The sequence below is a fragment of the Salmo salar genome, chromosome ssa05 (assembly GCF_905237065.1).
Source record: "Salmo salar chromosome ssa05, Ssal_v3.1, whole genome shotgun sequence".
NCBI lineage: Eukaryota > Metazoa > Chordata > Actinopteri > Salmoniformes > Salmonidae > Salmo > Salmo salar.
The window spans coordinates 86,950,799-86,978,129 of record NC_059446.1 but is presented as its reverse complement, the minus strand read 5'-3'; the positions used below and the strand labels follow the sequence as shown (position 1 = coordinate 86,978,129).

Genomic DNA, 27,331 nt, shown 5'->3' with positions numbered 1-27,331 from the left:
TTTTTGGCACAACACAAAAGTGCTTCATGATAGTACTACCCATGATCCCAAAGTCACGGTTCAATATTCGGTCTGATCAATTTTAATAAGATGGACTAAAATGTGTTCTTAAACTCTCTAAAGAGTAAATACTCTGGAATAGATCATTACATCGATACATGATACATGAAAATGTATCTTTTGGGATTTTAATCTGATGTGGATTAACGCATTGTTTATACAATTTTCAGAATGCATCATGTTACGAATGTCCTCATGTGAACTCGTATGAAACCTTGAAAACTATTTCAGGAAGTCCGACAGTAAGGCAAGAGGTGGTCAAAACCGCCGCCTGAAGAGATACTGCGTGGCAGGCTTTTGCTCCAGCCCTGCCCTGCAGTAACAGTTAGCCTGGTCCCAGATCAGCTTGTGCTGATCAGTAGAATAGAGTGTGTTAGAGCTAGCCTGGTCCCAGATCTGTTTGTGCTGTCTTGCTAATTTAGATTTGAGAAAGGCTATGTTAAGATTAGGGCTGGAGCAAAATCCTGCAGAACGGCTACCTCTCCAAAACGAGTATTGGTCTCTATAAGGTCTGAAATGTATATTCAAATATATAATTATCTATAAACCACAGAATGTTCTTATAAATATTGCTGGTTATCTGTCAATGTACATAAAAAACACAGGTTAATCACCCTTCTTGTATTCAATAACTTATCCCTAGAATTGCATTTTATTGTTATCATTGCAGACAAAAACCCAGCTGTTAACTTCACATTTTTTGGTCAGATACACATCATTGTTATAACAGTTGAATGCACAATGTATTTTTTTCTCCCCATCTTATATAAAAATGAATGAAAATAAAGAATCTTTGGTGGTTATTAAAGCAAAAATAGAATTAAAAAAGTCTATATAAAAAGGCATTAAAATATAATATGTAACTTACAAAGTAACAAGTCAACAGATACAGCATGGCCAAAAGAACTGAGAAATTCCAGCTTTGACTTTCATTAAGAACTGTGTATAAAAAAATGACAAATATGACCAAAAACATCATAAATTATGTTATGATCAAGAACGAGCCATTTTCTGGGTGCATCCCGATCACTCACTCATACAATGAAAAGCATAACCACTGAGGTATTTCATCTTCAAATGACTCTGTCAAGCATTATGCACAATGAGAGTGAGACGTAAAAGTGCATAGGACATTATGCATATCATCTCTGTGTATCTATGTGGAAAAACAGGATGTCCATTTGGTGGTTTTCCATTTGGCAAAACACATCACCAACAAGAGTTCCATTTTTTATTTCTTTTTTACCTCATCACCATAATATTTCAGAAGGAAATATCTGTAGTTTCTTGTATCAGTCAGTCACAGCAGCAATGATATCGCTCTTTTGGCATTGTCACTTCACGTCACCTGCCGAGAGTCCAACAATCAGAGCAGTTTGAGATTCTTCACTTTGTAAACGTTGAGAGGGGAGAATGTCTGCATCTCAAACTGCACCCTGATCCCTAAAAAGTGTGTTACTTTTTGACCAGAGCCCTGTATGGACCCTGGTCAAAAGTAGTGCACTATACAGGAAATAGAGTGGCGTTTAAGACCCAATGGAGGAGTTTCAGGGGAGGAGGAGGAGGAGGAAAGGAGGGAGATGTCATACATCCAGCACCATATCATACTGCTGTTCTTTCTTCCTCTTGCCACATTTAGTGATCAGTACCATGTACAACGTCAAGAGCATGACCCAGTAGCTGGCGTACACTATCGCACCAACGATTAAGACTATCTTTTCAGAGTCTGGAAAAGGAAAATCTTTTCTGGTTTCCTGGACGACCGTATAGATAATGCCAAGGAAGAGGATGGTGAACCAGACCGATATGGGAACGAGCCCTACGAAGTTAGTCACGATCGTCTTCCTCCCTGACGTGCCCCAGCCAGCCTTGTTTATGGTGGCGATAGCGAACATCTTGGCCGGTAGCAGACTGGACATGTACAACACTGAGTAGAAGGACATGAAGACCATGACGATGTTGCCCCTCATGCAGGAGGCAAAGGAGGACTTGATGAGGGCGACCGCCTGGACGATCAATAGGAAGAGAAGGATATTCCAGATCCTCCCCTGGTAGAACAGCTGTATCGCCGTGGCGATGAGGAAGAAGGGGAAGAACCCAGTGATGACAGCCTCGTAGGTCATCCAGAGGTGGTGTTTGTGGAACCACATGGCGTTGTAGAGCCACTCTCTGAAATAGGACTTACTCCAGCGGGTCTGCTGGTTCAGCCAGCGTAGGTAGGTGATGGGGGTCTCGGTCAGGCACTTGGACCGGGCCGTGTACTTGGTGGCGTAGCCCAGGCTCAGCACGCGGTTGGTGAGGTGGCGGTCATCACCGAAGCTACAATGGCTGCCCATGAAGGTCTGGTTGTACCAATCCTCTATGAACTCGTGGAGCAGGTTGTTCCTGTACATTCCCAGTGGTCCGCTGATGCACTGGACGCAGCCGAAGTAGGACTGACACGCTCGCTCGATGTTGAAGGCCATCCAGTAACGGACGCTGCTAAGAAACGAGATCCAGGACTCGTATTTGTTCAGGATCTGTGGAGGAAGAAAGACACATAGGGTCAGGGTATTTAAGTTGGTTAACAACTGCTGTAAACACATTCTATAGTATTAGCATAGCAACCAAACGGCACAATCGTGGGCAATTGGTTTAAGGACCCCTAATTAGCAAAATAAAATGCTATCAACTCTCCCAGAGCTCTTACAAATGTTCCACCCTATCAACCTGCTATTGTGTAGAATTCTCACATGAGAGTAATCAATGTAAGCCTAAGGTATAGGCTAACTCAATTTTGTCAAGGAATGTCCTGTTGTGTAGATTCATTTTTATAGTTTGTATTATTTGGTATTCAGGGAACTTTAAAGTCAATAAGGCCAGATTTGGTCCTCAACAACTGTGTAGGCTTAACCATTACTCTTTCTCTTGTCCAGAAATACTTTACAGGATCATAAAAGAAAGCACTAAAGCTTTATTTTATGTACTGAAGCTTACTTGTTGAAAAAGCTATCAAAATACTATTAAGAGGTTTGTGTTTATTTCTTTGTAACTTCTAAATGTGGGTCGTAAAGGCATCAACATCACTACATCAGTTAATAAACCACAGTGTGAGAAGATTCTCTCAGCTTAACCTGGAGCAAATCTGAAGATTCTCTCAGCTTAACCGGAGCAAATCTGAAGATTCTCTCAGTTTAACCGGAGCAAATCTGAAGATTCTCTCAGTTTAACCCGGAGCAAATCTGAAGATTCTCTCAGCTTAACCTGGAGCAAATCTGAAGAGTCTCTCAGCTTAACCTGGAGCAAATCTGAAGATTCTCTCAGTTTAACCGGAGCAAATCTGAAGATTCTCTCAGTTTAACCTGGAGCAAATCTGAAGATTCTCTCAGTTTAACTGGAGCAAATCTGAAGATTCTCTCAGTTTAACCAGAGCAAATCTGAAGATTCTCTCAGCTTAACCGGAGCAAATCTGAAGATTCTCTCAGTTTAACCCGGAGCAAATCTGAAGATTCTCTCAGCTTAACCTGGAGCAAATCTGAAGATTCTCTCAGCTTAACCAGAGAAAATCTGAAGATTCCCACAGCCTCCCTATAGAGTCCACTACTGTTGGCCAGAGCCCAAATTGTGCTTATGGATCAAAGGGCTCTAGGTAAAAGTTGTGCATTCTATAGGGAATAGAGTTCCGTTTAGGCAGTGTAGACACGTAGACTACAGCAGTGCACTATATAAGGCAGGGGTCTCCAACCCCGAGTCCTGGAGAGCTACTGGGTGGTCAGGCTTTTTGGTCCAGCAGTAACACACCTGGATCTGCCAATCACGGTCCAGACTGAAGATCAGGATCATTTTTTACCAGCTTTGTTAGTGATGGGTCAGATCAGTGGAGGCTGCTGAGGGGAGGACGGCTCATGGTTTTCATGTGTTTGATACTATTTCATTCACTCCATTCCACTCCATTCCAGACATTATTATGAGTCATCCTTCCCTCAGCAGACTCCACTGGGTTAGATGACCCACCTGCACACCCAGTACATCTCTGAAAGCAGTTGGACAACCCTAGCTTTGTATTCATGCCGTATGTACTGTAGGTGCTGAACCACAGGAGGTTGGTGGCACCTTAATTGGGGAGGACGGGGCTCGTGGTAATGACTGGTGCGGAATGAGTGGAAAGGTATCAAATACATGAAACACATGGTTTGATGCCATTCCATTTACTCCATTCCAGACATTATTGTGAGCCGTTCTCCCCTCAGCAGACTCCACTGTGCTGAACGCAACACTAGTCTTCTATCAACAGAAGACTGGAGCTGGTTTCAGCACCTACAGTACGGTACCAGGCTAGGAGAACACCGTCTCAGACAAACAGACTAGTCAATAACAATGGAGACATTACCTGGACGTCTCCTCCCACTCCTCCCACCATGGGGTCTTCCTCCAGAACCTTCACCATCTCCACAGAGGACGCAGGATCCAGCATAGTGTCAGAGTCACACACCTGAAACACAAGGGGGACACACGATCCTGTTGAATCCACAAAACACTTTACCCAAAACACTTCTCACGCTCTCTCTCTCTCAGAACACAAAGTTAGAAAGTTAAACTAGGCCAGAAGATCTCGTTACACGGACAAAGAGTCCTTCATCAACTTTTTGGGCGGGATATGTTTGTTTTATATTGGCCAATTTGACCAATCAGCAGCTCATTAATTACACTGATTACTGAAGTACAGTGTTGGTACATTAATTACACTGATTACTGATGTACAGTGTTGGTACATTAATTACACTGATTACTGATGTACAGTGTTGGTACATTAATTACACTGATTACTGATGTACAGTGTTGGTACATTAATTACACTGATTACTGATGTACAGTGTTGGTACATTAATTACACTGATTACTGATGTACGGTGTTGGTACATTAATTACACTGATTACTGATGTACAGTGTTGGTGCATTAATTACACTGATTACTGATGTACGGTGTTGGTACATTAATTACACTGATTACTGATGTACAGTGTTGGTACATTAATTACACTGATTACGGATGTACAGTGTTGGTACATTAATTACACTGATTACTGATGTACGGTGTTGGTACATTAATTACACTGATTACTGATGTACGGTGTTGGTACATTAATTACACTGATTACTGATGTACAGTGTTGGTACATTAATTACACTGATTACTGATGTACAGTGTTGGTACATTAATTACACTGATTACTGATGTACAGTGTTGGTACATTAATTACACTGATTACTGATGTACAGTGTTGGTACATTAATTACACTGATTACTGATGTACAGTGTTGGTACATTAATTACACTGATTACTGATGTACAGTGTTGGTACATTAATTACACTGATTACTGATGTACAGTGTTGGTACATTAATTACACTGATTACTGATGTACAGTGTTGGTACATTAATTACACTGATTACTGATGTACAGTGTTGCTTTGTGTTTCTTTGAAACTCTTTTGGATGTCAAGTTGAAGATTTGTTTGCAACGTGGATGTTTCCCCGGAAAGATTGTTCCAAAACAAGTTAGTGTCAAGTGGGAAGGTCCGTCAGTTGGTCAACAACCAACCGTGTGAGTAAAGTCATATTTGCAGCGATCTCTTCACAGATCAGAAAGGTTTCTTCAGTCACTCCTTAATTGGGAATGATTTCATTGGGGAAGTGAAATCATTGGGGCCGGTGTAAGGAGGGCTGGGGTTTGGCTGGAAGGCTGGAAGGAAGGTTGATGTGCTGTTTGGGACGGCTTCCTAGACTGGAAGTGATACAGTAAGGTTGTGTTCTGACTGAGAGAGGGTTGTGATTGGTTGTGTTCTGACTGAGAGAGGGTTGTGATTGGTTGTGTTCTGACTGAGAGGGCTGGGTTGTGATTGGTTGTGTTCTGACTAAGAGAGGGTTGTGATTGGTTGTGTTCTGACTAAGAGAAGGTTGTGATTGGTTGTGTTCTGACTGAGAGAGGGTTGTGATTGGTTGTGTTCTGACTGAGAGGGCTGGGTTGTGATTGGTTGTGTTCTGACTAAGAGAGGGATATGATTGGTTGTGTTCTGACTGAGAAAGGGTTGTGATTGGTTGTGTTCTGACTGAGAGAGGGTTGTGATTGGTTGTGTTCTGACTAAGAGAGGGTTGCGATTGGTTGTGTTCTGACTAAGAGAGGGTTGTGATTGGTTGTGTTCTGACTGAGAGAGGGTTGTGATTGGTTGTGTTCTGACTGAGAGAGGGTTGTGATTGGTTGTGTTCTGACTGAGAGGGCTGGGTTGTGATTGGTTGTATTCTGACTAAGAAAGGGATATGATTGGTTGTGTTCTGACTGAGAAAGGGTTGTGATTGGTTGTGTTCTGACTGAGAGGGCTGGGTTGTGATTGGTTGTGTTCTGACTGAGAGAGGGTTGTGATTGGTTGTGTTCTGACTGAGAGAGGGTTGTGTTGTGATTGGTTGTGTTCTGACTGAGAGAGGGTTTTGATTGGTTGTGTTCTGACTGAGAGAGGGTTGTGATTGGTTGTGTTCTGACTGAGAGAGGGTTGTGTTATGACTGGTTGTGTTCTGACTGGGAGAGGGTTGTGATTGGTTGTGTTCTGACTGAGAGAGGGTTGTGTTATGACTGGTTGTGTTCTGACTGGGAGAGGGTTGCGATTGGTTGTGTTCTGACTGAGAGAGGGTTGTGATTGGTTGTGTTCTGACTGAGAGAGGGTTGTGTTGTGATTGGTTGTGTTCTGATTGAGAGAAGATGCGTTATGATTGGTTGTGTTCTGATTGAGAGAGGGTTGTGTTGTGATTGGTTGTGTTCTGATTGAGAGAAGTTGTGTTATGATTGGTTGTGTTCTGATTGAGAGAGGGTTGTGTTGTGATTGGTTGTGTTCTGATGGTGACAGAGATTTTGTAGTATAGCTGTATAGCTGTTTCAAAATGGTCATATATGGAGAAAGATCAAGACAGCTGTTTGAATTGTTTGAAAAGGAATACATTTTGATCGTGTAGCGCTGTGATAATTCAATTATATCTTTCTACTGTAAGAGAAATGTATTAAAACACAAATGGCATGAAAGGAGAGTAACTAAAGAGAATGATATGGCCAGAAGATAATCAAACCACTTCAGGAATAGACTTCTGTACCCCTAACCAGTCTATTGGTTTTGATACACAGAACACCAACACACATTCTCCCTTTCCCGGTGAGAACAGATACTCATGTGTAGTTTGGCATAGCCTGTTGGCACGTCTGCTAATGTGCACAACATTCCTCATGTTATTTTCATCATCTGTAGAGTGTTTGATTAAGCGATGCTGCATCACTACCATAGAAATGGAATTCTATTTCTTTGATCACTGCCCCTTGGCAACCAGTCCCATAGCAACGTTAGCACCAAACCTGTTCTGACAGGTCCATAAATGGCATGAATATTCACAGATCACCCGCAACAAATCACTGCAAAGACTACAGATGCTGAAAACGAAGGGGGAAAGTCCCATTTAATATTTATAGTTTGACTGTAAAAGAGGTAACAGATTGCAGCTGTAACGAGCCTCAGCTTGGGGAGATGACATGAAAACCGCTAATAATGAGTTGTTCCTTCGATAAGAGGTTATGGGGAATAGGTTGTGTAAAAGGTCTCCTCAGTAAAACATGTTCAATCTGGCGTCAGTCGGTTGACCTGTACCACAAATACCACAGGGTTTTTACATCACAAAAGGCTAAGGTCGGGGGTCATAAAGTCAGCAGACGAACAATGGATTCACTGATGTTCCATCTGGATCCATACTACACATAGGACATGTCCTCTGTCCGACAGACAGCGTTGTAGTCCTTCTCCTAACGTAGGACATGTCCTCTGTCTGACAGACAGCGTTGTAGTCCTTCTCCTAACGTAGGACATGTCCTCTGTCTGACAGACAGCGTTGTAGTCTTCTCCTAACGTAGGACATGTCCTCTGTCTGACAGACAGCGTTGTAGTCTTCTCCTAACGTAGGACATGTCCTCTGTCTGACAGACAGCGTTGTAGTCCTTCTCCTAACGTAGGACATGTCCTCTGTCTGACAGACAGCGTTGTAGTCTTCTCCTAACGTAGGACATGTCCTCTGTCTGACAGACAGCGTTGTAGTCTTCTCCTAACGTAGGACATGTCCTCTGTCTGACAGACAGCGTTGTAGTCCTTCTCCTAACGTAGGACATGTCCTCTGTCTGACAGACAGCGTTGTAGTCTTCTCCTAACGTAGGACATGTCCTCTGTCTGACAGACAGCGTTGTAGTCTTCTCCTAACGTAGGACATGTCCTCTGTCTGACAGACAGCGTTGTAGTCCTTCTCCTAACGTAGGACATGTCCTCTGTCTGACAGACAGCGTTGTAGTCTTCTCCTAACGTAGGACATGTCCTCTGTCTGACAGACAGCGTTGTAGTCTTCTCCTAACGTAGGACATGTCCTCTGTCTGACAGACAGCGTTGTAGTCTTCTCCTAACGTAGGACATGTCCTCTGTCTGACAGACAGCGTTGTAGTCCTTCTCCTAACGTAGGACATGTCCTCTGTCTGACAGACAGCGTTGTAGTCCTTCTCCTAACGTAGGACATGTCCTCTGTCTGACAGACAGCGTTGTAGTCCTTCTCCTAACGTAGGACATGTCCTCTGTCTGACAGACAGCGTTGTAGTCCTTCTCCTAACGTAGGACATGTCCTCTGTCTGACAGACAGCGTTGTAGTCTTCTCCTAACGTAGGACATGTCCTCTGTCTGACAGACAGCGTTGTAGTCCTTCTCCTAACGTAGGACATGTCCTCTGTCTGACAGACAGCGTTGTAGTCTTCTCCTAACGTAGGACATGTCCTCTGTCTGACAGACAGCGTTGTAGTCTTCTCCTAACGTAGGACATGTCCTCTGTCTGACAGACAGCGTTGTAGTCCTTCTCCTAACGTAGGACATGTCCTCTGTCTGACAGACAGCGTTGTAGTCCTTCTCCTAACGTAGGACATGTCCTCTGTCTGACAGACAGCGTTGTAGTCCTTCTCCTAACGTAGGACATGTCCTCTGTCTGACAGACAGCGTTGTAGTCCTTCTCCTAACGTAGGACATGTCCTCTGTCTGACAGACAGCGTTGTAGTCCTTCTCCTAACGCCGTAGTACGCCGGTCACATGGAGCTAGTCCTCGAACAAACGAGGGGTTGTCTGAGGACAGCTTGGGTGTCCTGGGGGGCTTTCCTCTCACAATGTGGTGAATATTACCCATAATGTACCTGCCAACAGAATAATGACACCGCAAAGCCATGCCGGGTAACACCTTACACTAAGTTTCTCTTACGCCTGTGTAGTTAAGTGTTACCCTATGCCACAATATCAATACATTCACACACAGTTATGGTGAGAATATAAGGTTTAGTTCTTTTGACCCTATGGGCCCTGGTGAAAAGTAATGCACTATATAGGGAAAAAGGGGTGCTATTTGGGACGCATTCGGGCCATGTTAGTTTATTGTGATGATCATGCAGCAACCGGTAGCTAAATAAAGGTCACGTCAAGTTCATCCACTGATGCAACATATCTTATCCGACATAACCTGACTACTAAGAGGAATGCTTAAAGGGACAACTCAATGTCATAGCCATCATCTCCAGCACCACTCCAACGTCAACATAGTTGAAAATGGCACGTTTCTATGTTTAGTAGTAAAAAAAGATGGAGGAAGGTAGGTGTTTCCAATGACATCATAAACTAATTAGTAGACAATTAGTAGGTAATTAGTAGATAATGCCTCCTCACAATTGGTTAAAATCACATGATGCACACCGATGATGTCATTGGAAACATCTTCTTCTATCTATTTTACTACAAAACATAGAAATGTGCAATTTTCACATATGTTGACGCAGGGATGGTTCTGGAGATAATGACTATGATGTAGATATTTTTATTTTTTATTTCCATTTAAGCAATTTGGAGTAATTCAGTTTAAACTGGCTACCTTTGAAAGGACATGGCCTTAGAGAACAATCTGTCATGTCTGTGTTGAACTGTCGAGGCCCTCTGCTCCAATAGTAGCTAAAAGGAATAAAAGCGTCAGCATGCTTCAGTTCGGCTGAATCTTCACCCTGGAATTATTTTCCAACAGTCTTGAAGGAGTTCCCACTTATGCTGAGCACTTGTTGGCTGAAGCTAGTCGAACCGAACGAGTGTGCTTGCATACTCTCTTAAAAAGACCTTCACTTTAAAAATGATAAAAGAGCGGCAATAGTACTGTTTGTCCATTTTGACATGCCGTAGCCAGTATACACTTCCTCAAAATAGTCTGAATTAATCTAAGATAACTCAAGAAATCTGTTTTTTGCCGAAGTGATCTTAGTCACACAATTTTACATCTAACTAAGATGTTTGGTGCAGTGTTTTTCAATTAAAAAATGTGCATGAAAACAAGTCGTCTTATGTTGAATGACAACAAAGACTTTATTGAAGAATCCCTACCGTTGACCAATCACCGACGAAGGGGTGGAAACTTCAGACACCGAACTTAGGCTTGCCTCCAGAAAAAAAATGTGTGTGCACGAACAGCTGAAAAAACCCTGACCGTAGTCCAAAACGAACTAAAATGTCACAAAATGTTGTTATAATACAGTATATGCACAAACTCTACCGAACTGTTTTGGCACCCTATTTCCTATATACTGCACTACTTTTGACCAGGGCCCTTAGGGTAGTGATCAAAAGTAGTGCACTATGTTTGGGAATAGGGTGCCATTTGGGACGTAACCTAAGTCAAGTCAAGTAAGTCATCTGTGTGTTGCCAAGCCAAGGCTTTAACCGTCACGATCAGGTACGTTAGACAGACGACCCCACAGTGAGAATAACCACACAGGTCTGGTAGCGAATAGCTAGCTAAAACAGATCTGTGACAAGACCAACACAGTTAGCCCTCCATAAGCTTTGGATCAGAGGTTACAATTATAACTGAAACCAGGAGTTTACGGTGGAAAGACAGCAGTGTACTAGGCTGCGTCCCAAATGGAGCCCTAGGGGCCCTGGACAAAAGTAGTGCACTGAATAGGTCCCATACACTCCAGTATTATCCAGAGCAGTTTGATCAGACCTACACTCCAGTATTATCCAGAACAGTTTGATCAGACCTACACTCCAGTATTATCCAGAGCAGTTTGATCAGACCTACACTCCAGTATTATCCAGAGCAGTTTGATCAGACCTACACTCCAGTATTATCCAGAACAGTTTGGAGGACCTACACTCCAGTATTATCCAGAGCAGTTTGATCAGACCTACACTCCAGTATTATCCAGAGCAGTTTCATCAGACCTACACTCCAGTATTATCCAGAGCAGTTTGGAGGACCTACACTCCAGTATTATCCAGAGCAGTTTGATCAGACCTACACTCCAGTATTATCCAGAGCAGTTTGATCAGACCTACACTCCAGTATTATCCAGAGCAGTTTGATCAGACCTACACTCCAGTATTATCCAGAGCAGTTTGATCAGACCTACACTCCAGTATTATCCAAAGCAGTTTGATCAGACCTACACTCCAGTATTATCCAGAGCAGTTTGATCAGACCTACACTCCAGTATTATCCAGAACAGTTTGGAGGACCTACACTCCAGTATTATCCAGAGCAGTTTCATCAGACCTACACTCCAGTATTATCCAGAGCAGTTTGGAGGACCTACACTCCAGTATTATCCAGAGCAGTTTGGAGGACCTACACTCCAGTATTATCCAGAACAGTTTGGAGGACCTACACTCCAGTATTATCCAGAGCAGTTTGATCAGACCTACACTCCAGTATTATCCAGAGCAGTTTGATCAGACCTACACTCCAGTATTATCCAGAGCAGTTTGATCAGAACTACACTCCAGTATTATCCAGAGCAGTTTGGAGGACCTACACTCCAGTATTATCCAGAGCAGTTTGATCAGACCTACACTCCAGTATTATCTAGAGCAGTTTGGAGGACCGACATTTCAGTATTATCCAGAGCAGTTTGGAGGACCGACATTCCAGTATTATCCAGAGCAGTTTGGAGGACCTACTCTACAATATTATCCAGAGCAGTTTCATCAGACCTACACTCCAGTATTATCCAGAGCAGTTTGATCAGACCTACACTCCAGTATTATCCATAGCAGTTTGGAGGACCTACACTCCAGTATTATCCAGAGCAGTTTGATCAGACCTACACTCCAGTATTATCCAGAGCAGTTTCATCAGACCTACACTCCAGTATTATCCAGAGCAGTTTGATCAGACCTACACTCCAGTATTATCCAGAGCAGTTTCATCAGACCTACACTCCAGTATTATCCAGAACAGTTTGGAGGACCTACACTCCAGTATTATCCAGAGCAGTTTGATCAGACCTACACTCCAGTATTATCCAGAGCAGTTTCATCAGACCTACACTCCAGTATTATCCAGAGCAGTTTGGAGGACCTAAACTCCAGTATTATCCAGAGCAGTTTGGAGGACCGACATTCCAGTATTATCCAGAGCAGTTTGGAGGACCTACACTCCAGTATTATCCAGAGCAGTTTGGAGGACCTACTCTACAATATTATTGTATAACTATTCACAATGTAGTATATACAGCACAGTTGGTGCTGTTTACTTAGTAAATGTTAATGTAGGAAGTTAATACACACCTTGGGATAGTAGCTAATGTGGATACTGTCACTTTTAAAGTTCCTCACTGAGAATACTGTGTTTTGACACGATGCTATGCAACATGATCTGACTCCAACCTATTAGCCTACAGGTCTCCCCACTTTGTCTGAGTTGGACTGAGTGCAGAAACATATGTAAATGGGTTTCACGCTGAGCTCTAGCACTCTGTGAACAGCATTAGCCTTACAGCCGTAGGGCTACAGTACATACACAAGGCCTCCACACCATCCTTTTAAAGAAAGAAAGCACAAAAGGGTCTTTGTGTACCCCACCGCCCCCTCCAACCCCTCCTCCCCCCAGGACTTACCTGAACATAGTCCACACTCCTCCCCAGGGCTTTGAAGGCTGTGTACATTACTTCCCTCTTGCCTCCCCACTTCTGCATGATGCAGACACATTTATTATTGAGCACAAGGCGCGAGATGGCCTGTAGGCTCTCAGCGTACATCTCGTCCGTCTCCTCAGGTCCCCGGTGGTGGTAGTTGTTTTTCCAGACGTACGTGGTGGCTTTATCCCACCCCATGATCTCCCGGAAGATCTCCATCATGTAGTTGTCGTCCTCGTTATTCCCGTCGATCACCATGATGACCTTGATGCCCGGGTAGGTCAACCTCTTGACCGATACCAAACACTTCCTCAGGTAGGCCGGGTCCTCCTGATAGGCTGCAATGCACAGGGCCAGTGATTTGGTGAGTTTGATGGGCGTCTCCAGGGATCTCCTCATGTTCCGGTGTTCTAGGACAGCAAACAGGCTCTGGATGATGAGGTGGACGACCAGGATGGCCCCGTACAGCCCGAAGGACAAGTGGTTTCGTGCCGTGGTGAAAAACTGGTAGCCCATGATGTAGGCGGTAGAGATTCCCACGAGTAGCGAGACTCCAAACATTGTCGTCCCGAAAATTCTTAGGTAGGTGAGAGCTTTGTCACATTTCATCTGGAAAAGCAAACCAGAACAGAATCATTGTCAATGTCAAATGAGATGACAGTAGAGACATACAGTGGGATCAATAATGAGATGACAGTAGAGACATACAGTGGGATCAATAATGAGATGACAGTAGGGACATACAGTGGGATCAATAATGAGATGACAGTAGAGACATACAGTGGGATCAATAATGAGATGACAGTAGAGACATACAGTGGGATCAATAATGAGATGACAGTAGGGACATACAGTGGGATCAATAATGAGATAACAGTAGGGACATACAGTGGGATCAATAATGAGATGACAGTAGGGACACAGTGGGATCAATAATGAGATGACAATAGGGACATACAGTGGGATCAATAATGAGATGACAGTAGGGACATACAGTGGGATCAATAATGAGATGACAGTAGAGACATACAGTGGGATCAATAATGAGATGACAGTAGAGACATACAGTGGGATCAATAATGAGATGACAGTAGGGACATACAGTGGGATCAATAATGAGATGACAGTAGAGACATACAGTGGGATCAATAATGAGATGACAGTAGAGACATACAGTGGGATCAATAATGAGATGACAGTAGAGACATACAGTGGGATCAATAATGAGATGACAGTAGGGACATACAGTGGGATCAATAATGAGATGACAGTAGGGACACTGGGAGGACATTGATACGGTAATTACTAAATGAACACAGCTTCAGATATTAATTGGTCAACTTGTTAGAAATATACAGAAGACATAATGATGATAATGATGATATATGTACCTAATAATCACCATAATGATGATATTGATGGTAAATGTACCTAATAATCACCATAATGATTATAATGATGATATATGTACCTAATAATCACCATAATGATGATAATGATGATATATGTACCTAATAATCACCATAATGATGATATTGATGATAAATGTACCTAATAATCACCATAATGATGATAATGATGATAAATGTACATAATAATCACCATAATGATGATATTGATGATAAATGTACCTAATAATCACCATAATGATGATAATGATGATAAATGTACCTAATAATCACCATAATGATGATATTGATGATAAATGTACCTAATAATCACCATAATGATGATAATGATGATAAATGTACCTAATAATCATCATTACGATGTGTCACAGTAAAAGCTCTAACTCTACTCTGTCACCATAGCAACAGACTCCATGTTTTACAACAACAAAAAAACAGGACAAGACAGACTGTAAACAGACTCCTTCCATCCCTCTCTCCCTACATCCCCCTCCCCAAAATCCCCCTCTAAATGTCAGATGGTTCTCTATGGCCGATTGTTCCAAGTCTCTTTATTAATGCTGCATCCCATCTGCTGGGCAGACGTAAGAGTGGAGCGAGAGAGCGAGCACCACCCTCTGACATCATCTGTTTATATCTCCGTGGGAAGACAAGAGCAGGGAAATGTAAAACGCTGCCTCTCCAGTAAAGACCCTTCTGCCACATTGAAGAATATGCTGCTACATTTGATCAGTTTAGGCAGTAGGAGGGTGGCACCTTTTGTTTAAGGCTTAGACATGTGATAGTTTAAGTGACACTTCAAGGTGTCTAATGCCGTTGAAAAGCAATGAAACACTATCATGTCTTGTTTTATTTAAATGCCAGTTTTTTGGGTCTCCACTAAAGACCCTTCTGTCACAGTGATGCAGGTAGTAGTGCATCTTGTTACTTTGTTTTAATTAAAGATCTTGGATCTATCATAAGTGACACTTTGATGTGTCCAATGCTGCCTGCATGGGTCTGTCCAGTAACACTAAAGACCCATCTGTCACAATGGAGCACAAAGTGGTACGCCTTGGTCAAGTAAAGGCTAAGGTCTTCTTGGTAGACTAAATTAAAGGCTGAGGTCGTCTTGGTAGACTATATTAAAGACTGAGGTCGTCTTGGTAGACTATTTTAAAGATTGAGGTCGTCTTGGTAGGCTATATTAAAGGCTGAGGGCGTCTTGGTAGGCTATATTAAAGGCTAAGGTCGTCTTGGTAGACTAAATTAAAGGCTGAGGTCGTCTTGGTAGGCTATATTAAAGGCTGAGGTCTTCTTGGTAGACTATATTAAAGGCTGAGGTCGTCTTGGTAGACTATATTAAAGATTGAGGGTGTCTTGGTAGGCTATATTAAAGGCTAAGGTCGTCTTGGTAGACTATATTAAAGATTGAGGTCGTCTTGGTAGGCTATATTAAAGGCTGAGGTCGTCTTGGTAGGCTATATTAAAGGCTGAGGTCGTCTTGGTAGACTATATTAAAGATTGAGTTCGTCTTGGTAGGCTATATTAAAGGCTGAGATCGTCTTGGTAGGCTATATTAAAGACTGAGGTCGTCTTGGTAGGCTATATTAAAGGCTGAGGTCGTCTTGGTAGGCTATATTAAAGGCTGAGGGCGTCTTGGTGGGCTATATTAAAGGCTGAGGTCGTCTTGGTAGGCTATATTAAAGGCTGAGGGCGTCTTGGTGGGCTATATTAAAGGCTGAGGTCGTCATGGTAGGCTATATTAAAGACTGAGGTCGTCATGGTAGGCTATATTAAAGGAAGAGGTCGTCTTGGTAGGCTATATTAAAGGCTTGTAGTATAAGTTGCAGTCCAAGGCTGTCCAAGGCTGTCTAAAAGCAAAGAAACCCTGACATGTCTTGTTTGACTTGAGTACTAGTTATTTGAGTTTTTAAATCAGCCGCCTCCTTGACTTGGAATAAGGACTAGATTCCCTAGATTCCCTACATACTGGTCTGAAACTAGATTCCCTACATACTAGTCTGAAACTAGATTCCCTACATACTGGTCTGAAACTAGATCCCCTACATACTGGTCTGAAACTAGATTCCCAACATACAGGTCTGAAACTAGATTCCCAACATACAGGTCTGAAACTAGATTCCCTACATACTAGTCTGAAACTAGATTCCCTACATACAGGTCTGAAACTAGATCCCCTACATACTAGTTTGAAACTAGATTCCCTACATACTGGTATGAAACTAGATCCCCTACATACTGGTCTGAAACTAGATTCCCTACAGTACATCCTGGTCTTGACGAGAAGGAAATAAACTGTCGGGGGAGGTTCTCTTCTGCACTGTTCAACCAATCCAGTAAATGTGGAGGATGAGTTAAGATGGAGTGTCTCCTTGTTAACATCCAAAAGTGGAAGTCACGCGAAGTCACAGGCTCTCTTTCCATTTCCCCTGAAAACTGGAACATCCATCTGGTTGTTAGGGACTCAGCAGAGGCTACTCTCCATGAAAGACCCCTCTATCTGTCACAGTGAAGAAGAAGGTGGTACATCGTGGTTAAAGTCTTGGATATTTGATTGCATAAGTGACACCTTGAAGTGTTTCGATGCTGTTGTGAAGCAAAGAAACCCTGATATGCCTTGTGTCTAGACTGTAGTTTGGTTTCTTTTTATAAAATCAGCCACCTTCTTGGCATGGATTAAGGCCTGGATCACTTGATACAGGATGAAAAGTGGATGTAATCAGTGTGTGAGGCGAGCTGAGTGCTGAACTGGCATGTTTCTGGACTTTAAGCGTCATCACATTTACAAGACATCTGACTCCATTCCCCTCCATATGTTCCAAGTCCCCACCACTTGGCCAACTGGTTAACCTAACGCATTGGTGTTAACGTCTGTAGTGTTAAACCAGTACAAAGAGTGTCCCAACCCTAAAATCTTTATTTTCAAGTCTCACTGTTGTAGGCTACACTTTGTGTCAACTGTGAACCTAAACCCCCCCTTCAGAGGGTGCTAAAACAGCCTAGATAGCTAAACCCTGCGGGCCAGATGCAGAAGTATTAACCACTAATGTGTGTTTGAAGTGACGTTTTGCACCCCCCCTCTTAACACCCTTGTTGTTCCGGACCCTATGTAGATCTAAACCCTGGTTTGATGTTGATGATGATGTGTTTTTCTGTGTGCCAAACACCAGATATTGTTGTTGATGGGGGCCAGGGTGAAGTGCTCATCTTGGAAGTGGGCTGCTCATTTGACGGCTACTTGGAGCAGGCCTTTGCCGAGAAGCTGCTTAAGCACCAGTCCCTCGTGGCACGCTTGGACAGCTTCGGGTGGAGCCTCCAGATTGTGGGCCTGACAAAAACTAGGACAAAGAAATTGGCTAGGTACTGCTCTGTTTCAGCTGTAGTGGACTGTTTGGAGAAGGAGGTGCTTTCTGTACCCTTGAGTGCCATGCATACAGGGACCTTTGAAATGTTTCAATTGAATGGTGGATTGAAATAAAATGTAATTGGTGGATGTAAATAAAGTATGTCAAATGTGTGTGTGTGTGTGTGTGTGTGTGTGTGTGTGTGTGTGTGTGTGTGTGTGTGTGTGTGTGAGACATTGAGGGTGTCATCAACGTATTGAGATGATGTCACCTCACAGTTGCACAAGGCCCTGTGTGTGATGTCTAGGGCTGTTTGCTGGTGGGTTAGCTTGAACACTTCCAGACTGACAATACGTCCCAAATGGCACCCTATTCCCTGTATAGTGCACTATTTTTGACCAGAGCCATATGAGCCCTTGTTAAAAAGTAGTGCACTAAATAGTGTGCCATTTGTGATGCGGCCTGACTGACGCACTGTGTCGGCTGGGGCTGGGTCTGGGCCTGGGTCTGGGCCTGGGTCTGGGTCTGGGCGGGACACTCCCTTTGCCTGAGATAACACCGCCAATGATCTCAATTGATAGTGAGTAAGGCTGAGTAAGTGATGGGGGATGTAGGAGAGTGAAGGCTGAGTAAGTGAAGGGGGATGTAGGAGAGTGAAGGCTGAGTAAGTGATGGGGGATGTTGGAGAGTGAAGGCTGAGTAAGTGATGGGGGATGTAGGAGAGTGAAGGCTGAGTAAGTGATGGGGGATGTGGGAGAGTGAAGGCTGAGTAAGTGAAGGGGGGATGTTGGAGAGTGAAGGCTGAGTAAGTGAAGAGGGATGTTGGAGAGTGAAGGCTGAGTAAGTGAAGGGGGATGTAGGAGAGTGAAGATAACCAATAAAAACCTTGTGGCTGCAGCCAACAGCAAGTCTAACACATGTCATGTTATACTGTACTGTACCTTCAGCTGAGGTAGAGTGAGTGAGTGTGTGTGTGTGTGTGTGTGTGTATCTGTGTTTGTGCTCGCGTGTGTGTGTGTGTGTGTGTGTGTGTATATGTGTGTGTGTATCTGTGTTTGGGCTTGCGTGTGTGTGTGTGAGCCTGTATGTGCATGTGCGCACATGTGTGTGTGTTTCTGTAGGCTATAGCGTAATGTATCTGCCATGTTGGTGAAACGGCATGGTAGCTGACATGTAAAGACTTCATATTTACACCTGTTGTCTGACTACATGTCTGAGAATCCAACATGAAGACCATTAGTTTGATTCTGCTGGACCTGGACCTGTTCCAGGAGGGGTATAAAGGCTAGGCGGACACAGGGAGGGGTTCCTGTGCTGAGCTGGATAGACTCAACGGACAGTTGAATCATGGTCAGTGGGGAAAACCTAAACTCCAAGGCTTTGACGGTTTAGATGAAATACAACACCGCGGCCAGAGCAGAACTGAGCAAAGCTGAAACTGGGCCAAGAGGACTTGAGGTCTGTTCTGTTCAACAACTGAAATATAATCGTGGCAATGACTGTGGTCAATGGACTTTACAGCTCTAAAAGGAATACCTGCTGTAGTCAAAAACACTTTATTAATGTAGTGGTCTACCGCCGTGGAGGTGCAGTTCACACCTGGTCAGTGATGTGGGCTGTGTCCCAAATGACACCAAATCCCCTATATAGTGCACTACTTTTTTTTACCAGAGCCCTGTAGGCCACAGCTGTATGAAGTGCACTAGATAGGGAATAGGGTGCCATTTCAGACACAACCACGCCCACACTTGATATAACTTTAATAACCCTTGTCTTGGTAACACTTGTCTTGCTAACAGTTGTCTTGGTAATAGTTGTCTTGGTAACACTTGTCTTGATAACAGTTGTCTTGGTACCACTAATCTTGCTAACAGTTGTCTTGGTAACACTTGTCTTTCTAACAGTTGTCTTGGTAAACACTTATCTTGCTAACCATTGTCTTGCTAACCATTATCTTGCTAACACTTGTCTTGGTAACACTTGTCTTTGTAACACTTGTCTTGCTAACAGCTGTCATGCTAAAAGTTGTCTTGCTAAAAGTTGTCTTGCTAACAGTTGTCTTGCTAATACGTGTCTTGCTAACACTTGTCTTGCTAACACTTGTCTTGCTAACACTTATCTTGCTAACAGCTGTCTTGCTAACACTTGTCTTGGTAACATTTGCTTGCTAAATGTTGTCTTAATAACCCTTGTCTTGCTAACACTTGTCTTGCTAACAGCTGTCTTGCTAACAGTTGTCTTGCTAACACTTGTCTTGCTAACACTTGTCTTGCTAACACTTGTCTTGGTAACAGTTGTCTTGGTAACAGTTGCCTTGCTAACAGTATGTGTAGAAGGAGGATGAAAGGATAGAAGAGGGTTGTTGAATTAAAAAATAAGACATTGAATTGACATACTGAGGTGTATGGTGAGGTGAAACTTCATGTGGGGAATAATCAATCAATCAATCAATCAATCAATCAATCAAATGGTGTACCATCACCATGAATATATGGCTTCAATGGCACTTACACCTTACAGCATGTGCAGAAGGGGGAAATATATCTGGATAGAAGGGGGTTGTTGAAGGAAAAAAATCAGTTGGTGTCCTGTAATTAATAAATGTTAAAGCGATGTCCTTCTGTTGCTGGATGGGATTTAGTGTAGCACACGCTGAAGTGGAACCTCATGTGTAGTCATGAAGACCAGTAAAGTTAGATCCTCATTTCATTATTTATGGTTTCATAACGCATCTGTGTTACATGCTAATACAGTAACGGTACTATATTACAGTACTATAGTTCAAGTCTGCAGAGATTCCACTTCATGTCTAAGAGGCACAGCTGCAGTAAAATGAAGATGGCCCTCAATACTGCCATTATCAATGGCAGGAAACACATGCCTCATGACGACTATTCTATAGCAGATTAAAAGACAGGAACGCCTGGAATGACCAGGGATCCTTGTACAAGATGTTAATTATATATACAGTACTGTACTATCTTAAAGCTTGCTACTGTAGTTAGTAACTTGTAGTTCTTGCTAGGCTTGCTACTGTTGTTAGCAACTTCTAGTTCTTGCTTGCTTCTGTAGTTAGCTACTTGTAGTTCTTGCTTGCTTCTATAGTTAGCTACTTGTAGTTCTTGCTAGGCTTGCTTCTGTAGTTAGCTACTTGTAGTTCTTGCTAGGCTTGCTTCTGCAGTTAGCTACTTGTAGTTCTTGCTTGCTTCTGTAGTTATCTACTTGTAGTTCTTGCTTGCTTCTGTAGTTAGCTACTTGTAGTTCTTGCTTGCTTCTGTAGTTATCTACTTGTAGTTCTTGCTTGCTTCTGTAGTTAGCTACTTGTAGTTCTTGCTTGCTTCTGTAGTTAGCTGCTTATAGTTCTTGCTAGGCTTGCTTCTGTAGTTAGCTACTTGTAGTTCTTGCTAGGCTTGCTTCTGTAGTTAGCTACTTGTAGTTCTTGCTTGCTTTTGTAGTTAGATACTTGTAGTTCTATCTAGGCTTACTACTGTAGTTAGTTCAGATCGAAGCTTCTCTTGAACTGGACTTAAAAGCAAACTCAATGAACAAAAGTCACTGAGGTTCTGAAACGTGATTAAGAGACAACTAGTAATATGTCAAAAGGGTGTGTGTGTGTGTGTGTGTGTGGTTGTGTGTGTGTGAAGTGACGTCCTCGTCCCCCTCCACCCCTTAACCCTCTTGTAGTTCCGGAACCCTATGTAGATGTAAGGCCTTTCCCTGTGGCTGCAGTATTCTCAACGGTGTGGGAATCATGTTGTCATTAAGTGTTCCATCATTAAATGAACACCCTACTCCTCTTCCTCTCCTGATTGGAATCAGCTGTAGTAGTTACCGTACAACACAGAGTCTTCCCTCATACAGCTCCCTCTCTCTTTCTGGATGGGTTGAACCTCAGGAAGAGGAGGAGACTGTGTGTGATGTTGAACTTGGGCGGTGGTGGCGCCTTGCCACCCTTGGCTCCTGGATGCTTTCCTGATTCAGCTAGCTCTCTGACTCATCCATCACATCTCTCTGCCCCTCCCTCCTTCCTATCTGGTCTGGTCAGTGATCCTCCACCACTACTACTTATTGTTGCTCCAGCTCCCTGACTTTCTGCTACTCACCTCGTCTTTATGCTTCCCTCCTTCGCTGCTTCCATCGCTCCTATCTTCCCTTCTTCCCTCCTTCCAAGCTTCCCTCCCTCCCAGCTTCCCTCCTTCCCTCCCTCCCAGCCTTCCTCCTTCCCTGCTTCCCTCTTACCCAGCTTCCTTCATTCCCTGCTTTCCTTCCTCCCAGCTTCCCTCTTACCCAGCTTCTTTCCTACCCTGCTTCCTTCCTTCCCTCCCTCCCATCTTCCTTCCTTCCTTCCCTGCCTCCCAGCTTCCCTGCCTACCTGCTTCCCAGCATACAGTGTTTAAGCATGGCTGGCAAGGCCCTGACTGGGAGCACTAATACGGAACAGGCGTGGAATGCTTCCTGTGAAAATACACAAACTAACTCATTAGTGGATAGTGCTACAGAACTCTTCCTCTGTAAATACACAAACTAACTCATTAGTGGATAGTGCTACAGAACTCTTCCTCTGTAAATACACAAACCACCTCATTGGTGGATATTCCACAGAGCTCTTCCTCTGTAAGTACACAAACCACCTCATTGGTGGATAGTCCTAAAGAGCTCTTCCTCTGTAAATACACTAACCACCTCATTGGTGGATATTCCACAGAGCTCTTCCTCTGTAAGTACACAAACCACCTCATTGGTGGATAGTCCTAAAGAGCTCTTCCTCTGTAAATACACTAACCACCTCATTGGTGGATAGTCCTAAAGAGCTCTTCCTCTGTAAATACACAAACCACCTCATTGGTGGATATTCCTACAGAGCTCTTCCTCTGTAAGAACACAAACCACCTCATTGGTAGATAGAACCTACAGAGATCTTGATTGCAAGTCCTAACACACTGTATATACTGTAGGTGGGATTAGATAGAGAGTACGCCTACTAGAAATGAGATAAATGGTAGTCTGAAATGCAGACATAAACAATGCATTAGTTTGTGTGTGTTGCCATCTCTCTGTGTAAGTTGTTGAGCAATGGCCCACACGTAGCCATGGGCATGCTGAGTCATGACTTTCCTCATAGTAAGTAAGAGTAAGTAACCTTGACCGAGCCAGAACGGACAAATGACTTCCCTCATAGGCAGCAGGCTTATTGTGACAAAGTTATTGTTCAACTATAAATGTGTACTGGTCCGGTAGATCAGGGATTCCCAAACTTGGTCCAGCTTTAAGCATCTCCATATATGTTGAGTTGAGGACTACCATGTCTCAACAGGAGTCTTCATGCGGTTAAAATGAATGGCAGCATGTACTCTTGCAGTCATGTGGTTTTGTTTTCACACAGTTCAAAGCATGTATTTTATAATTTTACCATTTACAGTCATATCCCACTGGGCACACACTGGTTGAAACAACATTGTTTCCACGTCATTGTAATGAAATTAAGTTGAACCAATGTGGAAGTAAATGACGTTGAACCAACGTGGCATAGACGTTGAATTGACATCTGTGCCCAGTGGGATATTTTACTTTCAGAAATGAAAATAGTCTACTGTATACTGTAGGTGTACATCTTTGAAAAAAATTATAACCCCTACACAACAGATGAGATATGAATATCTCCACAAAGTATAGGCTAATCATAAATGATAACAAAGAATATGGAATCAAGTCAACTCAAAACCACTAGCTAAATAAACTGCTATGGAATCAAGTCAACTCAAAACCACTAACTAAATAAACTGCTATGGAATCAAGTCAACTCAAAACCACTAACTAAATAAACTGCTATGGAATCAAGTCAACTCAAAACCACTAGCTAAATAAACTGCTATGGAATCAAGTCAACTCAAAACCACTAGCTAAATAAACTGCTATGGAATCAAGTCAACTCAAAACCACTAACTAAATAAACTGCTATGGAATCAAGTCAACTCAAAACCACTAACTAAATAAACTGCTATGGAATCAAGTCAACTCAAAACCACTAACTAAATAAACTGCTATGGAATCAAGTCAACTCAAACCCACTAACTAAATAAACTGCTATGGAATCAAGTCAACTCAAAACCACTAACTAAATAAACTGCTATGGAATCAAGTCAACTCAAAACCACTAGCTAAATAAACTGCTATGGAATCAAGTCAACTCAAAACCACTAGCTAAATAAACTGCTATGGAATCAAGTCAACTCAAAACCACTAGCTAAATAAACTGCTATGGAATAAAGTCAACTCAAAACCACTAGCTAAATAAACTGCTATGGAATCAAGTCAACTCAAAACCACTAACTAAATAAACTGCTATGGAATCAAGTCAACCCAAAACCACTAGCTAAATAAACTGTTATGGAATCAAGTCAACTCAAAACCACTAACTAAATAAACTGCTATGGAATCAAGTCAACTCAAAACCACTAGCTAAATAAACTGCTATGGAATCAAGTCAACTCAAAACCACTAACTAAATAAACTGCTATGGAATCAAGTCAACTCAAAACCACTAGCTAAATAAACTGCTATGGAATCAAGTCAACTCAAAACCACTAACTAAATAAACTGCTATGGAATCAAGTCAACTCAAAACCACTAACTTAATAAACTGCTATGGAATCAAGTCAACTCAAAACCACTAACTAAATAAACTGCTATGGAATCAAGTCAACTCAAAACCACTAACTAAATAAACTGCTATGGAATCAAGTCAACTCAAAACCACTAGCTAAATAAACTGCTATGGAATCAAGTCAACACAAAACCACTAGCTAAATAAACTGCTATGGAATCAAGTCAACTCAAAACCACTAACTAAATAAACTGCTATGGAATCAAGTCAACTCAAAACCACTAGCTAAATAAACTGCTATGGAATCAAGTCAACTCAAAACCACTAGCTAAATAAACTGCTATGGAATCAAGTCAACTCAAACCCACTAACTAAATAAACTGCTATGGAATCAAGTCAACTCAAAACCACTAACTAAATAAACTGCTATGGAATCAAGTCAACTCAAAACCACTAACTAAATAAACTGCTATGGAATCAAGTCAACTCAAAACCACTAACTAAATAAACTGCTATGGAATCAAGTCAACTCAAAACCACTAGCTAAATAAACTGCTATGGAATCAAGTCAACTCAAAACCACTAACTAAATAAACTGCTATGGAATCAAGTCAACTCAAAACCACTAACTAAATAAACTGCTATGGAATCAAGTCAACTCAAAACCACTAACTAAATAAACTGCTATGGAATCAAGTCAACTCAAAACCACTAACTAAATAAACTGCTATGGAATCAAGTCAACTCAAAACCACTAACTAAATAAACTGCTATGGAATCAAGTCAACTCAAAACCACTAACTAAATAAACTGCTATGGAATCAAGTCAACTCAAAACCACTAGCTAAATAAACTGCTATGGAATCAAGTCAACTCAAAACCACTAGCTAAATAAACTGCTATGGAATCAAGTCAACTCAAAACCACTAACTAAATAAACTGCTATGGAATCAAGTCAACTCAAAACCACTAGCTAAATAAACTGCTATGGAATCAAGTCAACTCAAAACCACTAGCTAAATAAACTGCTATGGAATCAAGTCAACTCAAAACCACTAACTAAATAAACTGCTATGGAATCAAGTCAACTCAAAACCACTAACTAAATAAACTGCTATGGAATCAAGTCAACTCAAAACCACTAACTAAATAAACTGCTATGGAATCAAGTCAACTCAAAACCACTAACTAAATAAACTGCTATGGAATCAAGTCAACTCAAAACCACTAGCTAAATAAACTGCTATGGAATCAAGTCAACTCAAAACCACTAACTAAATAAACTGCTATGGAATCAAGTCAACTCAAAACCACTAGCTAAATAAACTGCTATGGAATCAAGTCAACTCAAAACCACTAGCTAAATAAACTGCTATGGAATGAATGGCGGGCTGCTATTTCTGTGTTTCGAACAGCGCGGGCATCCACCCTGAAGGTATAAAAAACCCTGAGCGGGAAAGGCAGGAAGTTCGAAAATCGTTGTGTCCTTCAATAAGGAGGGAACTTCACCCTAATTTGCTCCAGTACTACTGTGGCTGACCGTGTAAAACACAATATTTCACCGCATCTAACCTGTGTTTGTGACAATAAATACAAAATAAATAAAATACTGTATCCATGGAAAAAACGATATTTCTATTCTACTGAGTGTGCTCTGAAGGAAACCCAATACCTGCCTTGTCATTGGCTCAAGCACCCCTGCTATTCGAATGACGTATGAGGCCGTGACGTCAACATACATTTTATTCTAACCTTACAATAAATGATTTGGACAGTGATTATGCCCAGCCTCGACGGAGTACCGTGTGAATCCAGTTTACTCTAAAACGTTATGGTGCAGATTTTTTTCTCTCCCGTAGGCAGCAGGGAATAATAAAGAACTACCTTGTTTCGACTTTATAGTTACACTATTTAATTTATCCACCGCATATTGGCTGAGATTAATGCAATACTTAAGTCTATAAAAAAAAGCCTTAACCAAACCACACATCAACATGTCTACAGGACTGTTCTGTATGGCATAGTAGCCCTACGGTCTATATCCTACCATAGTACTTTAATATAACAAACACTACATACTTCCCACACCCTGACAGATAAAGCATCACTTCAGAAACGATTCACTGATGTGGATTAAACCATGACTTGGCAACTACCGGAAAACCATGACATGTCAGTTAACTTTAGTTGATAAGTTTCACCCAAAGCTCCATTAATTTAATTCAAATTATTCTAAATGAAAATGTCAAACAAAATAAAAATGTATGTTCTCATAACGAAATAAAACAGTTAGTTAGTTGATAACAAAGTTGACAAAGTGAATACATTTGATGTGATGGGCATACCTTGAAGCAGCTGTGTGTGGCTGTGCCGTTTCTTTAAATGGATGCAGTCAGCATAGGCTCGGTTTGCAGCGTTCAACTTGGAGAAAACTTCTCAGCAACGTCCCTTCTTGAGTCACCTTTGCAGAAACACTCATGAAGCTTCTTAAAATGTTCTTCATAAAGAAAAAAGTTTGTGCAATTTACCAAGTCTCCTTGCTTTGAACGGTTGAAAAGATTCATTCAAGTATTGTATTTTTTTCTTCTTTTAACTTCTCTCTTTGCATACATTAATAATATAATGTATACATTTTAAGTGTATACAAATCATCTTGTTAGTCAACTTTGGCATAAGTGTAATTTATACAATGAATAAAAGAAATAAAGAAAATAAAGAAAAAAGAAAAAACTGTCATTCAACAGTAGTCAATGTTGGTGAGAAGAGCTGTAGGTAATACAGGTTAAAGTCATGAACTGCCCAACCACGCTAGTTTTACTACTTCTTCAGCGTCTAATTCCTTCCAGACGCCCCGGGTTTATGCTTCCTGCACGTAGCTCCTTACATTTCAAAAGACTCTTAACCAGGGAGAGTTTTTGGACTTG

At 42.0% G+C, this 27,331-nt stretch overlaps 1 protein-coding gene across 1 annotated transcript; it reads right to left on the bottom strand.

The window, feature by feature from the left end:
• Positions 1-27,331, bottom strand: LOC106596763 (hyaluronan synthase 2). The gene is made up of 4 exons (XM_045719285.1): positions 26,753-27,331; positions 13,030-13,656; positions 4,430-4,531; positions 1-2,579 (listed from the first exon to the last, which is right to left on the bottom strand). Exons 2-4 carry the CDS (start codon positions 13,654-13,656, stop codon positions 1,644-1,646), a joined length of 1,665 nt encoding a protein of 554 aa, XP_045575241.1. The 5' UTR covers positions 26,753-27,331; the 3' UTR covers positions 1-1,643.

Bases quoted from the DNA above. Each gene is read 5' to 3' on its own strand.
- LOC106596763 (XM_045719285.1), bottom strand. From the start codon at position 13,656: ATGAAATGTGACAAAGCTCTCACCTACCTAAGAATTTTCGGGACGACA. The intron at 4,532-13,029 runs GTAAGTCCTGGG...CTTGTGTTTCAG, and splicing joins GGAGTGTGGACTATGTTCAG to GTGTGTGACTCTGACACTAT. The intron at 2,580-4,429 runs GTAATGTCTCCA...CTTCCTCCACAG, and splicing joins GAGTGGGAGGAGACGTCCAG to ATCCTGAACAAATACGAGTC.